We start from the raw sequence: 21,792 nt of genomic DNA, 5'->3' as shown, positions 1-21,792 counted from the left end.
CACATGCGTTTACCTGACAGCTAAGAACGTTGTATTCTGTGGCTGAAGGTACATTAGGCATTCACAGGATACAGAAGTAAGTGTCAGCCACTATAGGCCCCAATAACTAGCCCACATGCGTCTACCTGACAGCTAAGAACGTTGTATTCTGTGGCTGAAGGTACATTAGGCATTTACAGGATACAGAAGTGTCGGCCACTATAGGCCCCAAAAATTATCCCACATGTGTTTACCTGACAGCTAAGAACGTAGTATTCTGTGGCTGAAGGTTCATTAGGCATTCACAGGATACAGAAGTGTCGGCCACTATAGGCCCCAAAAATTTATTTAGTGAGTAAAGTTTAGAATGGTCTCTGGGAAGTTAGATCCCTAAGTATTTGATATGGGATGCGGCCCACCTATACCTTGGTATAGTAAGGTTTAAAGTAGAAGTATGGGAAAAAAAAGTTTTTTTTTCATCTTAGATTTGGGGAGGGTTATAACCCCTGTCAGATTATTTTTTTGCCATCTGTGTCCCATTGTGGAGATTTCCCTTCACTTCCTGTCCCATAGCCAAACAGGAAGTGAGAGGAAATCCCTGCAAATTAGGGTAATTCCTTGGGGACGCCTATGTCATCAGAACTAGTTTCTCCATTAGAAGAGTTCCCCTCTATTGTTTTTCTGTGGACAACCCAAAATTTGTGACTTTATTTTACCTTCACTTTCAATAATAATGGTAAACTGGACAAATAGAGAGGGTGTATCTCCTTAACCATGACACAGACAGCAATAAACATTGACAGGGCTTCTAACCCCTCTTCACTCCAATCAAAACTAAAAAAAAAGTTTTACCTTTTGTTATACTTTAAGGCTTTGGACGTTTGATGAATATGGAAGTTTAACAATTTCTCGTAATGGTCAAATTCAAGAAGGAAGTTGGGCAGTGTAGTAACAGGATTGTTAAGGCAAAAAGTAAACCCTCATTTAATCCTTGCAGACTCCCGCAAACACCCAGAGCTACAATATGAAAATGCCAAAATAATGCTGTTTCCTGATTTTTTGGCTAAAACAAAGCGGAAACATTGCTCATTCACTGATGTCCATAAGCTGATGAGAGATAATGGACTCCAATATAGTATGCTTTAAGCCCCGTACACACGTAGCGATTGTCGGCCGTAAATATTTGGCCGCCGAACGATCGGCCGATTGTAGGCTTGTTAGTATGATGCTTCCGACAGCCGACAGCGCATTTTCGGCCGAACAGAATCTGTCGTGCAGGCATTAAAATTTTTGTTGGCCAACACCAGAACGGCCGATTGTTCGCCAGTCAGTACAGATTTCGGCCGACAGACAGCAGATTTGCAAGACTGGGCATGCTCAGAAAAGAAAAAAGACAAGGAAAGTTAACCATCACATGACATCACTTCTGCAGTCGGCTGTTTTTGGCCGACAAAATTCGTGTGCAGTCTTTTGCAGTTTTCAACAGACACGACAGCCCTGGACAAAAGACGGCCGATCGTTCAGCTGACGATCGGTACGTGTGTACGGGGCTTTACCCTAGCAGACTCAACGTTCAGTTACAATTATCTGTAAAGTTCTTTGATTCACTGCAGGAAGCCAGTGAATGGCTGGACTCCATCTGCTAGGTGAACTCTTGCCTATGTTGTCTTAGTTACTGTATATTACTAAATCCTTTTCTCTTCCTGCTGGCACTCACTAATTACCTTCCTGAGTAGTCTCTCTGTTGCTCTGGTTGTATCCTGGTGATTAACTCTTTCTTTCTCCTTTCCAACTTCACTCCATTGGTCTTCCTTTTGGACACATAGGTTCAGATTTCCTCTAGTTTGGAAGACACGTGGATGCCTTACCATATTCTCCTGGGACATGTGGAGTCTCTTACAGGAGCCAGTGTGTCATCATGGACTGTTGGACAATCGCTCAGCGCAGTTGTGATCCCTTAAAGCAGGGTTTATAGGTTTGGCAACTTAACCACTTAAGCCCCGGAATATTTTACCCCCTTCCTGACCAGGGGGTTTTTGCGATTTTTTACTGCGTGACTTTAACGGACAATTGCGTGGACGTGCGACGCTGTACCTAAACGAATTTGACGTCCTTTTTTTTCCCACAAACAGAGCTTTCTTTTGGTGGTATTTGATCACCTGTGCGATTTTTTGATCATGCGCTATAAACAAAAAAATTGCGACAATTTTGCAAAAATAACAATATTTTTCATATTTTTTTATATGAAATTCCCCCCCAAAAAAATGTAAAAATCTAAATTTTTTAACATTTTTGGCCAATTTGTTTTATGCTACATATGTTTGGTAAAAAAAATCGCAAAAGGCGTATTTTGATTGGTTTGGGAAAAAGTTATCGCGTTTACTAACAAAGGGAAAGATTTTTGTGATTTTTGGTGTTTGGTGTTTTGTATTAAACGCGTAATGGCAGCGTTCTGCGATTTTTTTTGCGGTACTGCGACATTGCGGCGGACAGATCGGACCCTTGACTGACATTTTTGACACTTTTGGGGTTACCAGTGACATTACTGCAGTAATCAGTGCTATACATATGCACTGTTACTGCAAAAATGACACTGGCAGGGAAGGGGTTAACTGTATTGGAGAGGGAGGGGTTAAGTGTGTCCTAGGGGCGTGTTTCTAACTGTTATTGGACATGGCTTCTACTGTAAAAACAGAGATCAACGGTTCTACTTAGTAGAACCGTCTGATCTCCATTTTTACACAGGGGAGAATGACAGGCGGCTTGTTTACATCAGCCGCCTGCCTTTCTCCCTTCCCGGCGAACGATCGCGAGTGACTGGCGGACATCGGGTCCGCCGGTCACACTCACTGACTTGTTAGGAACGAGCGGGGGCAGGCGCATGCCTCAGCGGGCGCGCGCTCGCCCGCTATTGGCTCACAAGTCAGTGACAGGCTAGTGACGTACCGGTACGTCACTTTGCCTGGCCGGGGCTGACCGCCGCAGTATATGTACTTGCGGTGGTCGGCAACCGGTTAAAGCGGAGTTCCGGGCCACAAAAAAAATTTTCAATGAAAATACCCCAGGAACAGTCAGGGCTAGTACATTCCACAATGGATAGCCTCTGATCTGTCCCAGTTCACACTTATCTTTTAGAAGAAATACTTACCTTGAAAATTTCTTCTCCAGCGCTGCCATCTCAAATGTGGGCAGCTGAAGCCAGCGCGTCCTCTTCTGCGTCCTCTTCTCCCAGAATGCGCTTGCACCGGCCCCGCTCGTCACTTCCGGTGCGCGCTCGCCATCCCTCCACAGCTTCTGGGCATGCCCAGAAGCTGTTTAGCAGGGAATGAGGCGCCGCACCGAGAGGGCCGAGCGGGGCCGGTGCAGGCGCATTGATTCCTGGGAGCGATGACGTTCAGCTCCCAGGAATCAATGCAAAGAGGGAGTGACGACGCGGGCTGCGGCCGCAGAGGGAGGAAGTGGAAGAAAGGTGAGTATATTTTTCTGCAATAACAAGGTAAGTAAAAAAAAAAAAATCTTAATTATCCATTTCTTTTTCAGGTGACTAGAAGCAAGCGGATGGCCCAAAATCGACTATGCCGATTTTGTGGCCGGAACTCCGCTTTAAACTGCATAACAGTAAGGTTCCCCCTTTTTGAGTCTTGTAAGTTTTCTAGTATAACAGCAGGGATGTTTTCTTATGTAGAATTTGTTATTTTTCTACTTTTTGTTTTGTGTGTCCAGTACTGTCAGCACTCAATCCACACCTAGTAAGGTACTTATCTAAGTCTCTCTCAACATTCTGTTGTTTTATATTCCAAAATGTGTTACTCCTCATTGGAATCATTTTAAATGTGACCAATGATTGCGGATATCAGGCTGATCTCGTGGAATGTTAGAGGCTCTAATGACAAATAGAAAAGTATTTTAACATCCTAAACCTCTAAAACCCCATGTTGTCCTCCTGCAGGAGACTCACCTGGATGGCATCAGGGTACTGGCCCTGCACAGGCCCTGGATCCAAAGGGATTGCATGCTACTTATTCTTCTTATGCACAGGGTGTCTCGATCCTCATTTTTAAAGCAGAACACTGTACAGTGCACCAGGTGATCTGAGTGGGGGGTGTGTATGTGGTGGTAGTTTTGGATCTACTTAATTGTAAAATGGTCATTGTTAATGTGTATATATCTCTTCCTCTCCAGCCTCATGCTCTATATGATTTAATAGCCAAGTTGTCTCCATTTAATCATCTTGTCCTGGTTCTCGCAGGGGGTTACATTTTAGACTTAGCATTGGATTTCTCCAATTCTTTGTGCATCAGTTCCACAGACCTTTCTGTCTGGGCTTTGGTTTGCTAATCTAGTGGAGCTCTGGCACTAGAAGCATCCATTAGATAAATGTTACTCCCATCTTTCGAGTACCCACAAGTCCTCTCCCAAAATTGATTTGGCGTTTGCCAATTCTCATTTTTTGCCATTGATTCAGGATGTTTCTTATTTGGCTGGAGGTGTCTCTGACCATATTCTCTTGTCCTTGGCATTAGGTCTTCCTGCGGAGGCTGAGGTACATGCCTGGAGGCTAGCCTTGGGCTGGTTATGGATTGATCAAGTGATGACACAGATACCACCTCATATGAATATGTATTTGACTATGAATGCTGACAGAGGCAGAGGCACCTATAGTTTGGCATTCCTTTAGGCAGTAATGAGGGGGAAGTGCCTATTGGCCATTAAGGCGGCTCTAGGGATCAAAATTCTGAAATTCAATAAATGCAGGAGAGGGAGTGCGCATAGGCTCACGGGTCCTGGCTTCTAGATTCTGGCCCTGACTGATATAGGCCAGACAGTATTTATATTTATGCAGACAGAAGTTGATCAATACAAACCTTTGTAGGGTTTTTACCCATCTACAAATCTCACACGATTACCTGACCATGAGGGCTTTCATATTGATCAACCTAAAAAAGACTTTTGATTCAATTGTTTAGGCTTATATGCATAGGGTACTGGAGGCGATGGGGTTTGGGTCTAAATTTTGAATGTGGATGTCCTTACTTTACAGCCAACCACAAGTGGCCATCAAACAAGGGTATTCCACCTCAACTATTTTCCCTATTGGCAGGGGGACCCATCACGGCTGTCCCTTGTCTCCTTTTCTTTTTGCCTTAATGATGGAATCCCGTGGCGATAGCACTTAAATCTTCACCCGAAGTAGCAACTCTGCCTGTGGGAGGCCTCAATGAGTGTCTAGCGTTATATGCAGATGATTTAATCATATTTAAAAGAGACCCTTCATTGAGAGCTGCCCTCCATATTTAAGATGAATTTGTCACTTACTCAGGACTGCAGGTAAACTGGTCTAAGTCCTCAATACTACCACTAGATGGTGACACAAGGTCAGCAGTGAACCCTGCTCTTCTGCTACGATGGGTGCCCCAATTGACCTACCTAGGAGTTTTCATATTGGCCAATGTGGAGGATTACATGGCTTTGAATTTAACTCCTCTGCTTGAAATGGTTAAGACCCTAAGAGACTAATACACAATGCTGTTAACATATTCATTGTACTGTATATTAATAATTATGGTTATTTAGATATACATACTCATCCTGTTTTGGAAAATCTTCTCTTTTTTAGGATGGTCCAAAGACTGTCTTCAAGAGTGGGATATATTTTTACGCCTTGCTATCCCCAGCATGCTGATGTTTTGCATTGAATGGTGGAGCTTTGAAATTGGAGGTTTTTTAGCAGGTTGGTTTCTACATTCTATGGATTCTTTCACTCAGCACTATCTGCTCAATTCCCTGGGTTCTGACACTCTTTGGCACCTTTTATTGGCTCTTGATGTAGTGTCCTCTTTATATGTTCATATAGCCTGTCCACCTGCAGCGACTTGGCCAAGAGATCATAAGTGTGCATCCTGATCAGTTCAGCTTTCTATTTAGACCCTTTACACATGGGCGTACTGTATGTCTGTTTCTCCTCCGTCCATTGATGGATGAAAAATGGACACCAATTTATTTCTATGGGTAAGCAGATGTTAGGGGATGATCATTGTTAACATTCATTTTTTTTTTTTTTTTTTACTGAAGAAAGCGCTATTTTTCTTACGTTAAAAAATGGAAGCAGACCTAAACGGATGTCAAAGGACAAACAGTCCATTTTTGCATCTGTTTTTGTATTGGCTGTTAGTAGCTGACACCCGTAGGTGTACTAACAAGCGTTAACTCATCAGCTGTCAGCGGGGTTCTGGTCAGTGGAGTTCTTCTAAGGGTCTGGTATGGATTTTACGGGGGACCCCATACCAATTTTTTTTCAGAATTTTTAATTGCCTGCAATTGTTTTAACTACATTCAGCTGTCGCAGGAGAATACCGCTGACAGCTGATGAGTCATTGGTTGTGAGGGATGTGGCAGCCTGCTCCTTAGCAATCAGCTATTCTTAAAATAAAATTTGGATCAGTCGATCAATTTTCGACCGATTTTAATTCTAATCGTTACAAAAATTTGAAATTCATTAGAAAAGGCTTGTAAGGATGGATGTACACAAACGGATTTAAAAACTGAACCCCGTATCAATTTTTCATCTGCTTTTCTAGCAAAAAAATGTGACTGAACTGATGAAGCAAAAGGAATGCCTGTGTGAAAGGGGCCTTAGGGCAATTTATGAATCTCAGAGTGATTTCTTAATTCAAGGATTTGGCTACCTTTTGCATTTCAGATTGACTTCAGTTGCTAAACTTGCTTGCCCTTACTTTGCTAGTATTCTGATAGACCTGATGTGGCTGTATTCTCTGATTATGTGTCCATCCCTTGTTCTGGTATTGATGTTTGTCTCTGGTCATGTCCTTGGCACTTCCCAGCTATGCTTCTGTCAAGAGGCATAGATATTGTTTTTTCTTCCTGGTGGAAAGTGTGAGAGAATTCAGCTGTCTCAGGTTATTATGTAGTTTTTTTTTTTGGCTGACATCCCAAGGTTTGATATACCAACTACAGTATATCCCTATTCAACTAATTCTTTACTTGGATTCATACAAAGCATTTTTTTTTTTTTGAAACACTTAAAGTTGAAAACACACATGGTAAAAATATGCACTTGCAGGGGCATTGTTAGATATGCAAGAGACCTAGGGCACCTCCAGACTCACTGAAGAGTCCATCCCTGTGGCATGCCCTATGGCATAACAAGTAGCCTAAAGGGGAATAGTTAAAGTTATATTAAAGACATTTAAACATTAAAATAATATTGCACTGCCTCTTCTGAGCAGTCCCCGCCAGCGCTATCAGCTCCTCCCTGTGGGTGCCTTCTGTAGCTAGCCAGGTGCTATAGAGGAACCTGCGCATATGCAATCCTCCACAGCACACAGTGCCAATAAGTCATATCCCCATTCCCTCCTCACAGGAGTTTGACTAAATATAGAAGGAGCCTGTAGCTTAACGTGACCAGATTTTTAAAATAAAATCTGGGGACATATCTTTTTAATTTTTATTGGCAAATGGTAAACTATTTTCTAAGCATATTTTCCTCAAATTATATATGCAGTGTATGTGGCATGTGTTTATGGAATGATTGTATGATATTTACGTTATTTCTCACATTTCATCCATGAGATAAAAAAAAAAGATACTTCTTAGAATTTTTTGAGATATGACTACCAAATGTTATGAAGATAAGATAGAGAAAAAACAGCGCAGAGTTCAGGAGTGCGCAACTTACAGAGTGCAAAGTTCAGGAGCGCGCTACATAAAGAATGCAGGGCTAAGTCACGCTCAGGAGCAGATGTAGCACCCTCCTAGGAAGGTAGGTTCTAGGCAAATGCATCTATTGCTCCTTCTGCTTATTAGGGGAGCCTGATCTATTAGGTTGCCTGTTGAATGTCTCCAGATGTTATTTTACTTTGTCTGAGGGAGTGTCCCCACTGTATCCAATGTGGGAGCTTGTTGGACAGTGGAGGAAACCCAGCCAGTGACACATTGGCTTTTGTGGGAGTCCCAGTGGGAGGGCATTCTTGCAATGCATCCTGGGATTGCCCATAAAAGCTGGGGGGACATGTAACAGGGCATCTTTGGCAGGAATCAGAGTCCCAGGAGGAGGCTGGCGGCTGTCTCTCCTCTGCTGTGTTTGAGGAAGGTGGTCTTAGGCAGTTGGCCTAGTGAACCAGGTGTGGAGCTGAGCTGCAGAGGATCCAGTGAAGCTGACAGTGGAGCTGCTGGCGGAGTCTCTCGGGAAAAACAGTGTCCGTGAGTACCAGGAGATTTGCCTAAGGGTCTGCCCAGGAAGGGGGGCCACTCCAATGAAGTCAGGGGATCAGGGAGCCAGCTCACACAGAGTGTTACAGTAAAGGGGGTGCCGTGTAGAACTCTGAAAAATAGGGACAAAGGGGGTGCCAAGTAGGGCCCTGAAGAGCGATTCACAGAGTAGTACAGTTCATCAAGTTCTTCTTCACTGCAGTAACAAGGTGAAGCAGCGGCCTTGCCGCATTCAGCTATATCTAGACGTCAAAGCAAATTGTGCACACGTGTGCGGAGGAGCAAGATGGAGAGTGCTGGAGCAAGTCGAAGCACATCAGAGATTGAACCACCTGTTTGCAGAAAACCTGCTGGGCAGACTAGGGAGCAGACCGGAGAGCCGTAGACATCCATCCTGTGGGACACAGGAGTGCGGATGGTGCCCGGAGGAGGCATGGAGCACTTAGGCCTGGTATGTCCCCAGTGTTTGAGTGTGACTATGCGAGTGCAATCATGGAGCCAGTGTGGGCATTACGGCCATATGCTGCTGCGGGCGGAGAGGAGTGAAGGTCGGCCCAAGAAGCTGTTTGTGTTGTGGGAGACCGGAGTCGTGGGAGAGGAGTGCTGAGAGTGATGATGCAGCTGGGGGCCATGCAACCTGACAGTGGTCCAGTTTGCTCATGGAAGGAGACCCGAATGTCCAAACCAGGATGCATGCAGGTAGTGCGGGCCAAGGAGTGGTCTTCTGATGCATTGAAAATTGCAGCAGTTGATGCGAAGTCTGCTCCCATAAAACTTGAGGAGAAAAGATGGCCAGCGTTGACCAGGGCTGCTAAAGAGTGCAAGCAGTGAGGAAGAAGCCGGGGTCATCGATGTGGGGTCTCCTAGTTTTCAGAATCGGTTTGGGTCCTTAGAAGAAGGAATTGATGTCTGGAAATCCAAAGATGAAACTGGGGATCTGAAGAGCGGAGCAGTCCACCTTGTCCTGATGTGTTAGAAGCACCAGATGAAGAGACTAAGGACTCTGTGGTGCGGGGAGAGCGTGCCAAGAATCTGGGGTTCTGTGAGGCCTATGCCAGTCGGGTCCCAGATTTAACTCCACCCAAGAACTATGCCCGGGCTCGGGATCAAATGAGGCCTATGACTCTTTGATCAGGCGTGAAGAGACCCAATTTTCTCCAGCTGGGGGAGCGAACCATAAAAACCCTTCTCAGGTTCTTAAGGATGCCACGGTGGCTGCAAAGGAAAGTTGCTATGGAATACAGGTATGATTACTCTTATGCTCCACGGGAGGTCATGTTGGAGATCGAAACAAAAAGAGGGTCCTGGTGTGATGAAGCCATATGAGACTTCCTGTTTGTCCCCAAGCCCCATAGAAATTCCTCCAGGATGGATCTCTGGAAGAACTTTTTGTCGGTCAAGACCCAATGGAACTATGAGCGGTCCATCTACCTGGACCGAGTGGAGGTTCGCCGCCCAATTTGATCGGGCCAGGCCTGGTCGATCCGCATCAAAGATGAAAACAGGAAGCTAGTAAGGATTCCCCATCCTGACTACTATATCTGAGGAGAACTTTCCAGAAAAGAAAATTCAAAAATGGCTGGCTAGCCTATGTTTGGAACTGGACAAAGTGAGTTACTCAAGTTCTGATACTGTTGGGGCGTATGTCCCCTTTCCACTCCCCTTCTATCCTTGCAGAAGAGGTTGGGAAACAAAGAGACACCAGTAAATGGACTCAAATCCCTCTCCAGAGTTTTTTTTTCTGGAACAAATCCATATTGTTGTTCCGGAGACCCTTTCGGCCATCGGGCCGGGGTTGTGGATTACAATTAAAGAGTGAAGTTTTCAAGATTCTACCTCAAGTTCCAGATGGACTACTTAGGCCATCGGGCCTAGACTGGAACTTCAGAAACAGCTGCTCATAAAGAAGTGGGCAGCGTACCAAGAGTTCAGTGGGGGGTGCCCTGGTGTGGTCAGGGGCCCCGAAGAGACTCTTTTTCTCCTCCATGGGACTGTTGGATTGCTCAGGCTCCAGCAACCGACCTCCTATGGTGAAAACAGCAATGGACTATTGTAGGTAGTCAGTGGCAGGGCTCAGGACCACCTTGGAGGAGTGGACTGACCGGCTTGTCAAGACTGCAAGGAGAACTGACCAAGTAGTTAAGGATCTTGGATGAGAAGGTCGCCCCCGCGGGGAGGGTCTTCTCGACAACCGAAAAGTTCATATAGCAATGACAATTGTGTACTGTTGTAGTGCCTAACCTTTTCTTCTTTCTTTTGCAGGTGGCATAGAATTTAGAGATAGCAGTTAGGTTGATATAATTACTCACCAGAGCAGGCTTTGCTTGGTGGGGGGGTGCATTGCCACAAATGCACTTGTCATGTATTATATTGTACAGAGCGAGACACATATTTTTTAACTAATTTATTGATTGTACAATGTTAATTTCCCTTTTCCCCCTTTCCAGGTTTGTGGGATACTCTTAAAGTTTTTTTTTAGGATTTTTTATGGGATGTGGCTCATTTTGGTGGGGGTGGATGTAGCACCCTCCTAGGTAGGTAGGTGCTAGGCAAATGCATCTATTGCTCATTCTGCTTATCAGGGGAGCCTGATCTATTAGGTTGCCTGTTGCATGTCTCCAGGTGTGATTCACTGGGTCTGAGGGAGTTTCCCCACTGTATCCAATGAGGGAGCTTGTTGGACAGTGGAGGAAACCCAGCCAGTGACACACTGGCTTTTGTGGGAGTCCCAGTGGGAGGGCATTCTTGCAATGCATCCTGGGATTGCCCATAAAAGCTGGGGGGACATGTCACAGGGCGTCTTTGGCGGGAAGCAGAGTCACAGGAGGAAGCTGGCGGCTGTCTCTCCTCCTGCTGTGTATGAGGAAGGTGGTCTTAGGCGGTCAGCCTAGTGAACCAGGTGTGGATAGGGAATAGGGAGAAAGGGGGTGCCAAGTAGGGCCAAGTCAAGTTCTTCTTCACTGCAGTAACAAGGTGAAGCAGCGGCCTTGCCGCATTCAGCTATATCTAGACGTCCCAGCAAATTGTGCATAGTTGTTCAAGTTGGAGTATCCCACTCATCCCTTCTCCTATCCAAGTTCTCAAATAAAACAACAAAAAAAACAAACCCTAGACTGTTTTCTGACTGAGCCAAGCACTTTGAAAATGCTTAAAGAGGTTGTAAACTTGTTTAAAATTTTTTTTTTTTTTTTTACAACCTGCAAGAGAAAGACATAATGAGCTAGTATGCATCGCATACTAGCTCATTATGAAATACTTACCTTAGAACGAGCCCCCGCCGTGCCGCTCTCTTACCTGTATGACGGGCGACATGACATGCCGCTCGTCTTCCGGGATCGCGGCATCCGGTCATCTGATTGGCCGGAGCCGCGGTGACGTCACTCCCGCGCACGCGCGCGGGAGCCGACGGTCACGGCACGGGGCTCTGAAGGAACGGCACGATCAGCCGTTCCTTCAGAGCGCATGCGCCAGTGACGTCACTGGCTGCATTAAAGGTAAATATCTCCTAAACGGTACATGTTTAGGAGATATTTACAGTACCTATAGGTAAGCCTTATCATAGGCTTACCTATAGGTACAACTTCCTGAGGAGGGTTTACTTCCTCTTTAACTGTTGTGTTGTTGCTATGGGTAACCCAGGGGAATCTGTAACCAGCAGCTCCATGGGAGTAGTGCTACGCAAAGAATGCAGGTCTTGGGAGCGCACTACATAAAGAATGCAGGGCTTAGGAGCGTGCTGCATAAAGAATGCAGGGCTCAGGAGTGTGTTACATAAAGAATGCAGGGCTCAGCTGTGCCCATCTATGCAGCCTTTACCGGTGCCCAGAAATGCAGCCTGACCAGTGCCGATCCAATGCAGCCTGACCAGTGCCAAGCAATGCAGCCTGACCAGTGCCCAGCAATGCAGCCTCGCCAGTACCCATCATCCAATGCAGCCTCACCAGTGCCCATCTATGCAGCCTTTACCAGTGCCCAGCAATGCAGCCTGATCAGTGCTCACCCAATGCAGCCTGACAAGTGCCCAGCAATGCAACCTGACCAGTGCCCATCCAATGCAGCCTGACCAGAGCCCATCCAATGCAGCCTGACCAGTGCCCATCCAATGCAGCCTCACCAGTATCCATCTATGCAGCCTCATTATGCCCATCTATGCAGCCTGGCCAGTGCCCATCGAATGCAGCCTGACCAGTGCCCATCCAATGCAGCCTGACCAGTGCTCATCCAATGCAACCTGACCAGTGCTCATTCAATGCAACCTGATCAGTGCCCATTCAATGCAGCCTGAACAGTGCCCATTCAATGCAGCCTGAACAGTGCCCATCCAATGCAGCCTAACCAGTGCCCATCCAATGCAGCCTCACCAGTACCCATCTATGCAGCCTCATCAGTGCCCTTCTATGCAGCCTGGCTAGAGTCCATCCAATGCAGCCTGACCAGTGCCCAGCAATGCAACCTGACCAGTGCCCAGCAATGCAGTCTGACCAGTGCCCATCCAATGCAGCCTGACCAGTGCTCATCCAATGCAACCTGACCAGTGCCCATTCAATGCAACCTGACCAGTGCCCATTCAATGCAGCCTGAACAGTGCCCATTCAATGCAGCCTGAACAGTGCCCATCCAATGCAGCCTAACCAGTGCCCATCCAATGCAGCCTCACCAGTACCCATCTATGCAGCCTCATCAGTGCCCATCTATGCAGCCTGGCTAGAGTCCATCCAATGCAGCCTGACCAGTGCCCAGCAATGCAACCTGACCAGTGCCCAGCAATGCAGTCTGACCAGTGCCCATCCAATGCAGCCTGACCAGTGCTCATCCAATGCAACCTGACCAGTGCTCATTCAATGCAACCTGACCAGTGCCCATTCAATGCAGCCTGAACAGTGCCCATTCAATGCAGCCTGAACAGTGCCCATCCAATGCAGCCTAACCAGTGCCCATCCAATGCAGCCTCACCAGTACCCATATATGCAGCCTCATCAGTGCCCATCTATGCAGCCTGGCTAGAGTCCATCCAATGCAGCCTGACCAGTGCCCAGCAATGCAACCTGACCAGTGTCCAGCAATGCAGTCTGACCAGTGCCCATCATCCAATGAAGCCTGACCAGTGCCCATCCAATGCAGCCTGACCAGTGCCAAGCAATGCAGCCTGACCAGTGCCCATTCAATGCAGCCTCACCAGTGCAGGGGATTAGAGCGAAGAGGAGAGTCGGCTGGATCGTTACACAGGCCAGCGTCGCCTGCTGTGTCAGGTTTAAGTCCCGCCTCCTGGATTGACCCCTACCTATGATAGACAGCACATGCCCAGGCATTGGAAAAGTGTGCTATCTATCAAAGGAGCCAAACCAGGCAATTTAAATCAAAGCGGACACAGAGGGCGACACCAGCCTGACACCCCCTAGTGTGTGGCACCCGGGGCAGAGCACCCCTGTTGGTATGCCACTGGCTTTGGCTCCCCCCTCTGCATCAGCACCCACCCAGGATCAGCCCTGCACCTAGCGTCTCCCCTGCAATCCGGGGACAAATATGGGGACAGACTGGCTACGGGGACAGTATCCTCAGTCTGGGGAAGTCTGGTCACCCTACTGTAGCTCCTCTGCCCTCAGTTAATCCTTGAAAGTGGGAAGTCAAGGGAACAGTGCTAGAGCCGGAGAAAGTACTGAACTGGTCACATGGAGCCAGGTAAGTGTTAAAGGACAGGTAGTGGGGCATTTTTACCTTAATATAGAGAATGCATTAAGGTAAAAAAAATGTTTAGCCTTTAGTATAATTTTAAAGGCTAATCTAACCTTTACAAAATGTTACATGGTACACCTGTATTTAGGTTATAACATGTAACATGTTCTAGCACCCCAATTACCTCACCCCCTGAGCCCCCTCTAATGTCTCCTCTCCCCCACTGCTGCTTTCACATTTAAAATCAGTGCAGATGTGCAGAGCGCCGCTCACACAGCCGTGTCATTTATTCACAGAGATCTTTGAATAAAGAAATTACAGGTCCCATCTTCTACCACAGCAGATGGCTTGTTGTTCTCAATGTACTACAAGTGCGCTAATCAGCACACGTGTAGTTCATTCATACGTCCACCAGTTTTCTAAATGAAAGCCCATACCTTGGTACCAGAAAGCTGGAGGACGGCTCTGCAGGAGCCTGCCATTGCACCTGCGATCCACTGATGGTGGATTTAATGATTTTCAGGTTCCTGTGGGAGAAGAAATAAATGCACATCTTTTTCCTGCAAAAATATGCAAGTTTATTATTTTTTCCCTAACAGTGAACTTAGACTTTAACCACTTCCCGAGAATCCCGACCACCCATTGCCTTTTTATTGCGGCAGGGTGGCTCTCCTGTGCAAACTGACGTAGACCTACGTCGGTCACGCACGGGAAAATAGGGGGCGGCGCGCTCCCGTCCCCACTCGGCAGCAGGGAAGCCGATGCATGGGTCAGGTGGCTCCAATTGCCACCTGACACCCGCAATCTCTCCCCGCTGAGAGAGAAGAACGGTCATCTGTTGTAAACATAGCTGACCGTTCTTCTCCTTGAAATGATCATAAAGCCCATGTGATCCTTCTATATAGCATCATATGTCTCTATGGTCATTTCAGAAGCCACGCCCCCCCCCCCCACAGTAAGAATCACTCCCCTAGGCTCACATTTAACCCCTTGATCACCCACAGGGTTAACCCCTTCCCTGCCAATGGCATTAATACAATAACAGTGTATATTTTTAGCACTGATTACTGTAGTAATGTCACTGGTACCCCCAAAAGTGTCAAAAATGTCAGTTAGGGATCCGATCTGTCGGCTGCAATGTCGCAGTTTCGCAAAAAATCACAGATTGCCGCCATTACTAGTAAAAAAAAACAATAAATCTTTCCCGTAGTTAGTAGACGCAATAACTTTTGCGCAAACCAATCAAAATATGCTTATTGCGATTTTTTTTACCAAAAATGTGTAGCAGAAAACAAATTGGCCTAAAATGTTAAAAAAATTCTGATTTTTAAATTTTTTTTTGAGAATGTCGTATAGCAGAATGTGAAAAATACTGTATTTTTTTTTTTTCAAAATTTCGGTATTTTTTTGTTTATAGCGCAAAAAAAAATAAAATCGCACAGGTGATCAATAGAGATGGCCTATGGGTTCGTGGCGAATTTTGCTTGTTCGCTACCCGCCAATTTTGCGAACACATGGCGTTGTTCGCGGCGCCAATTTTAGTATACATTGGGGAGAACTTTGACCCATGACACAGCCGTCAGGTGGAACGGCACAGCCAATTGAAACATTTCAGCACATGGACATGCCCCCTAGCTTATAAATAGACCAGAGCAGGCAGCCATTTCAGATTCTGCTTTTTGTCAGCGTAGGGAAAGGTTGGCTGTATGCTTCAGGGACAGATTGCCAGAGACAAATAGCTCTGTTAAGATCCACAAAAGTCCTTTTCAGGGCTGGTATTTCGGTATAGGTCTACTACAGTCTCTTTTCAGTTTAGGGACAGGTGCTCCAGGGACAGAGAGAGATCGGCAGTGACACAAATCGCTCTGTTAACCGCTTGCCAACCGCGGCACGACTATTTACTGCTGCGGTGAGCCCCGCACAGGCAAAGTGACGTAGGACTACGTCACTAGCCTGTGAGCCTCTAGGGGGCGAGCGCACGCCGCCGGAGGTGTGCTCCCGCCCCCGCTCCTTCCCCAACAAGTCCGCGCGTGTGACCGGCGGACCCGATGTCCGCCGGTCATTCGCGATTGTCCGGTGCAGAGGGGGAAAGGCAGGCGGCTAATGTAAACAAAGCCGCCTGTCATTCTCCCTTGTGTAACTGCAGAGATCATACGGTCCTGCTATGTAGGATCGCATATCTCTGTGGTTACACGAAAAGCCACATCCCTTTACAGTTAGAAACACGCCCCAGGGACACATTAAACCCCTGCATCTCCAATAATGTTAACCCCTTCCCTGTCAGAGTAATTTTTACAGTAACAGTGCATATGTATAGCACTGATTACTGTAGTAATGTCACTGGTACCCCCAAAAGTGTCAAAAATGTCAGTCAAGGGTCTGATCTGTCCGCCGCAATGTCGCAGTCCCGCAAAAAAAATTGCAGATTGCCGCCATTACTCGTTAAAAAAAAAACACCAAAAATTACAGAAATCTTTCCATTAGTTAGTAAACGCAATAACTTTTGTGCACACCAATCAAAATACGCTTATTGTCAATCAATATATAATATAAATAAAACCAGACGGTGCTAATATACTATATCCTCTGCGCACAAATAAATAAATAAATAAATATATCTCGTTCAGAGAAATATCGCAGCTACTTCAAAGATAAAAATGTAAACAATCACTCTGAATAAAAGTCCATAAATGGAGTCATACACAAAGCAATAGCAGCGCTGATATTAAGTATCAATCAAAGCATGCAAGGAATTGCTAAAGTACACTAGTCCTTTCTCATTAAATGTCCATCATTATATCAGTCTTTTTCACCAATTTGGGGTCACCAGTGAATTTTTATGGGGTCACCCGACATTCAATCCTCCACCGTTGTGATACAGGTACAAGATGGCAACTCACCAGACCAACTGGCCTTCCTATTCTCATAGAGAAGGCAAACAAGCATGAACTCTGTGGTCTTTACTCGATCGGCTGCAGCTGTTAGAAACACACCTCTCTCCACAGAAAACTGCGTTCCCTTTGCTCACGAGTCACTCACCAACCGGTTAAGGAAAACATAAAAGAAAGGACCGCACTAGTGTGATATTGTAAAACATCACTCCATACTTTATTAACCAATCCCCAATAAATGCACTCACAAACGCAATCAAATAGTAAGCCTTCTAATAAATCATATAAGGAAGTCACAGGGATGCATCGGTAGGCGATGTTGGCCGGCTCACCCTCTCTACGCTGATGTTCCTAGCCTCCAGTGCCTCCGAATGTGTCACCCGAGAACTTCCGGTCGCCGCGAGGTTCACGCCCTGACGCGTTTCGTCATTTCCGACTTCTTCGAAGGGCGTGGACCTCACGGCGCGGCGTCAAGATATACACACAGGAATGCTGACAATTCTAACGTCACATAGTAGGCGCGCCCATCTATGCAAATATCCCGGCTTTCCGATAGGAGGGAACACTTCCGCCCTTACTCTATCACACCGCGGTTCACGATACTTCCGCCCACACATCGTATTCCCGATGGACAGCCAATCGGTGACTTAATCTCTTGTATGTATACAGAAAAGGAGAAACACCCTTTATGGCTAATTCTCTTTTCTATGTCAACATTCCTCAGTTACAAGCAATCCCAGCGAGTGATAAATACATACATATAAATCATGACAATACAATGCTTAAAAGTCATGACAATACAATGCTAAAAAAAGCTGCCAAGCGGGATAAACACTCCCAGTTACTGGAAAGAGTTTTAAAAGATTGCATATGGTATATCTAAATATAACAGAGCATTCTAAATTTAAAAATTAAAGATTCAAAGCTCATATCCTAATGTTATATATAGACTCAGTAAACACTGAGCTCACTAGAGTAAAAGATAAAATCAAGGATATAATTCATAAATAACATAGAGTAAATTTAAATTAAAATGGGTTTAGATTAAAATACCTCAGACACTTCCGGTTCCGGCGCCCATGTGAGAGGCTGTGTGGGACATCGGCTCCGGGCAAACCTGCATAAAAGATCGTTCTCCCCGGTCCACACTAACCATCCGACCCCACGGTCCGACCCTACGCCTTTGGAAGACCCAGAGGGATGGACAAATTTCTTCGCCCGAACGGCTCCGCCGCACCGCCACAAATTGAGCCCGCGGCTTCATCTGCGGCCTACACGGAGGCCGTAATGGCGGACGCCGCGCCTATACCCCAGCCGGCCCTACAAGGTCAGTCCTCCCTGCCCATGCCTGAGGCCCAAATCGCCTCTCTAGCCCAGGCGGTGGCCAGCCTACTATCACCCACCATCACAGAGGCAGTGGATAAGGCGATAACCCTGGGGATGGCCCAGCTGCAGAAGGAACTGGGAGACCACACACGCAGGCTACAGGAGCTGGAACATAGGCTTTCAGATGTGGAGGATGAGCTCCAGGGCTCATTCTCGATGGACCAGCAAGCCAGGCAGACCCAGCGCTATCTATTGGACAAGCTGGACGATCTAGAGAACCGATCTCGGAGGAATAACCTCCGGATCATAGGCCTCCCTGAATCATACGGAGCAGAAACGCTAATGGATTTGACCACTACCCGCCTCCCTCTGGCCTTGGGGATTCACACAACATGCATTGCTGAGAAAGCACATCGCTTGGGGGCTCCATCTAATGACAGGAAAACACCCTGCCCTGTCATAGTGCGGTATCTAAACTACATGGACCGCCAAAATATCCTCAAATCGTTTAGGAACTCTAAATCGTTCCAAGTTGATGGCCACAAGTTGTTGGTCTTTGCAGACTACTCGCAGGAGGTTACCAAACGCAGAAAGGCCTTTCAGCCAATATGCCAAGCTCTCTACCGCAAGGCTATCAAGTTCACCCTAGCATACCCTGCTACCTTGCGTTTAACCGACTTATCAGGGGAACAAAAGTCTTTCACATACCCTGAGGAAGCTGTGCACTTTCTTGACCGCCACTTCAACGTTCAGGTGGAGCCACCAGCAACACCGTCTCCCCAGCGCCCCCAGGGGGCAAGAGAGCAACGGAGTCCACGGAAGGAGCCGACGAAAAGGCAACGCACCAATGGATCGTCGTCCAGTCGCAGGAATCGTTGAGCGACCCCACGCACCTGCCGGTGCTGGCCGCTCTTTTCTCGTTTTCTCCGGGAGGAGACCTTAGCTCTGGTGTCACCTTACCTACGTGACATATACCCTTTTCATAAATCTGGGCAGTGACTGCTGGCTATGATGCCCCTACGGCTCTAAGAAATACGGATCTGTATCCCGTGCCTCGGCGGCTCGGCTGCCCCCTCTCATGATCCAGCAAACTTTCGCTGCCTTGAAGGTATAGGTAATAGAACATGTTCTATACTTATTGTTTATATCCATTAACCTTCTGATGGTTTAATTCCTGTTATGTTTTATTAAGTTGACGTTTACCTGTTACTGAGTAATCACAGTTTCTTTGTGACTTGGGCCACGGCCTTATTACTGGTTTCTGGGCTCGGTGTCCCTTTTGGGCCGTGGGGTGTCGATACTTGAAGCGATCTCGTTGCCTATTTTGGACGCTGACCATAGAAACCCGGTAACGCTGTCCGTCCGCGTGCCCTATTACATGAGGAAAAAAGTGAAGTGTCCACAATGTTTTTGCCCCCTATCCTCCTTTCTAGCCCTAGCCCCTGGTGGGCTACTTGTGCCCCTGTCCCCCTCCCTTGACTTGCCAGATGTCCGGCCCTTACTGGGTCACCTGCTAATTATCTTTAGTCATAGGTTAAATTCTACCGTGTGCCGTCTCAGACCTCCTACTGCTCTCAAAGGCTTCACGGCTCAATCTAGCTTTTATGATCCCCCATGACCATTGTCTCATGGAATGTCAAAGGACTTAGGTCACCTCACAAACGAATGGCCGTCCTCAGACACCTGAAACGTCTGAGGGCGGACATTGCAATACTGCAGGAATCTCACTTAGAGGAGAGAGATTTCCACAGAATGCATAAGCTCTGGGTGGGACAGGTATTTGGTTCACCAGCAGTGAAAGGGAAATCAGGGGTACTGATTCTGATCCACAAGAACTACAAAGTCACAGTCCATGACAAACACTTTGATGGGGAGGGGCGCATCGTCATTCTGCATCTCAGAGATGGGGTGCAGGAGTGGGCGGTGGCGGGTGTGTACGCGCCTACCGCCCCCTCTGTTTCATTTTTTCAAACACTGGCTAGTGCCCTAGCACCTTTCCTTCATCTACCATTACTAGTGACCGGTGACTTCAACCAGCTCATGCAACCCTCTGAAGACAGATCACGGGCCACGGGGTCCTCATTCTCTAAGAACACATATCATTCCCCTTTATTGCTCAACTTGGCGGAAAGTTTACAACTTACCGACACGTGGCGCTTGTCGAACCCCACAGGCAGGGAATTTACTTTTTACTCTCACCCCCACAACACCCTCACGAGGATAGATTACGCATTCGCCAACACTAAAATGCTCCCGTACACTAGCTCACCGAAAATCCACGACATAGCTATTTCGGATCACGCTCCCATATCCATCGATATCTCCATACATGCAACCTCCCCTTCCTTCAAAAATTGGAGATTCCCCTCCTACTTGGCCAAGGACCCTGGGATTGCTACCCTTTTAGGCGACGTATGGGCCGACTTTGTCAACATCAATGACACACCTTCCATTTCCCCGACGCTTCTATGGGAATCAGGTAAAGCAGTCCTGAGAGGACGCATCATCGCATACGCGGCGGCATATAAAAAGAAGGTGGCCAAAGCCTATACGGAAGCCAGCGCCTCCCTTAGAAAAGCACAGACCGACCTCAACCTTGATAACTCTCCGCCTAACAGAGACAGGTGGCGCAAGGCGAAGACAGAATTCGATACCTGGGCTGACAATAGGGAGAGACTCTACAAATCCCACCTGGATTGGAAGTTCCACTCCTTTGGGAATAAACCTGGAAAGCTGATGGCCTCTTTGTGCCGCGGACCTTTTGAGCCCACACTTGTATCCTCCCTTAGGGGGGCAGATGGCCAGCTTGTAGAGTCTCCCACCGAAGTCAACAAGGTATTTGCGGACTTTTATAAGTCCCTGTACGGATCCGAATCCTGCGATGAAACTACAGCTGCGCGATGGTTGTCATCGGTGGCACTCCCTACGGTATCCCCGACCCAATTAGACTCCCTAAATTCCCCTATAACCGTCGAGGAAGTGCGGAAAACTATTCTAGGACTGTCACCAGGAAAATCGCCCGGTCCCGACGGTTACACTCCGGAATTCTATAAATTGGCAGTAGACCACTTGGCCCCTACCCTACAAAGCGTCTTCAATCATATTATGTCAGGCCATCCATACCTGCCGACTGGTTACCGGGCACACATTAAGCTGATTTACAAAAAGGGGAAGGACCCGAAGGACCCGGGATCTTATAGGCCCATCTCACTATTAAATGTGGATTCGAAGCTGCTCTCCAAGATCATAGCGGACAGATTAGCGTCTATACTCCCGTCCCTTATACACCCAGCCCAAGCAGAATTTGTTAAAGGGCGCTCAGCAGCCGCCAACATTAGAAAGGTTATAACCGCCCTGGAAATCACTAAAGCGAACCCTGACAACACGGCGGCAATCATCTCTTTAGATGCCGAAAAAGCCTTCGATAATGTTAATATACAGTGGCTAGACAAAGTACTGATACGCTTTGGCTTCTCCGGCGCTTTTTTACACACAATTAGAACCATGTACGCATCCCCCGAGGCTCAGGTGGTAATAGCAGGCCACATTTCGGAACCTTTTAAGTTATACAAGGGTACCAGACAGGGGTGCCCTCTATCACCCCTGCTATTTAACCTGGCCCTGGAACCATTGTCCAGATACATGCTACATCATCCTGGGCTCCGGGGGATCAAAGTGGGCCAGGAGGAACTCC

At 47.0% G+C, this 21,792-nt stretch overlaps 1 protein-coding gene across 1 annotated transcript in view; it reads left to right on the top strand.

Annotated features, from left to right (window-relative positions):
• Nucleotides 1-21,792, top strand: part of LOC309548128 (multidrug and toxin extrusion protein 2-like) — a gene marked incomplete at both ends in the record, with an annotated part of 383,785 nt that overhangs the window by 182,666 nt on the left and 179,327 nt on the right. The window contains one exon of the mRNA XM_082248093.1: nt 5,597-5,710. Within this exon, the coding sequence (XP_082104219.1) occupies nt 5,597-5,710 (114 nt within the window). The remainder of the gene's footprint in view (nt 1-5,596; nt 5,711-21,792) is intronic.

This window comes from Pelophylax lessonae (assembly GCF_965119305.1).
Source record: "Pelophylax lessonae genome assembly, chromosome: 2".
NCBI lineage: Eukaryota > Metazoa > Chordata > Amphibia > Anura > Ranidae > Pelophylax > Pelophylax lessonae.
Note: the sequence above shows the minus strand (reverse complement) of the source record. Positions and strands in the feature narration are given on the sequence as shown.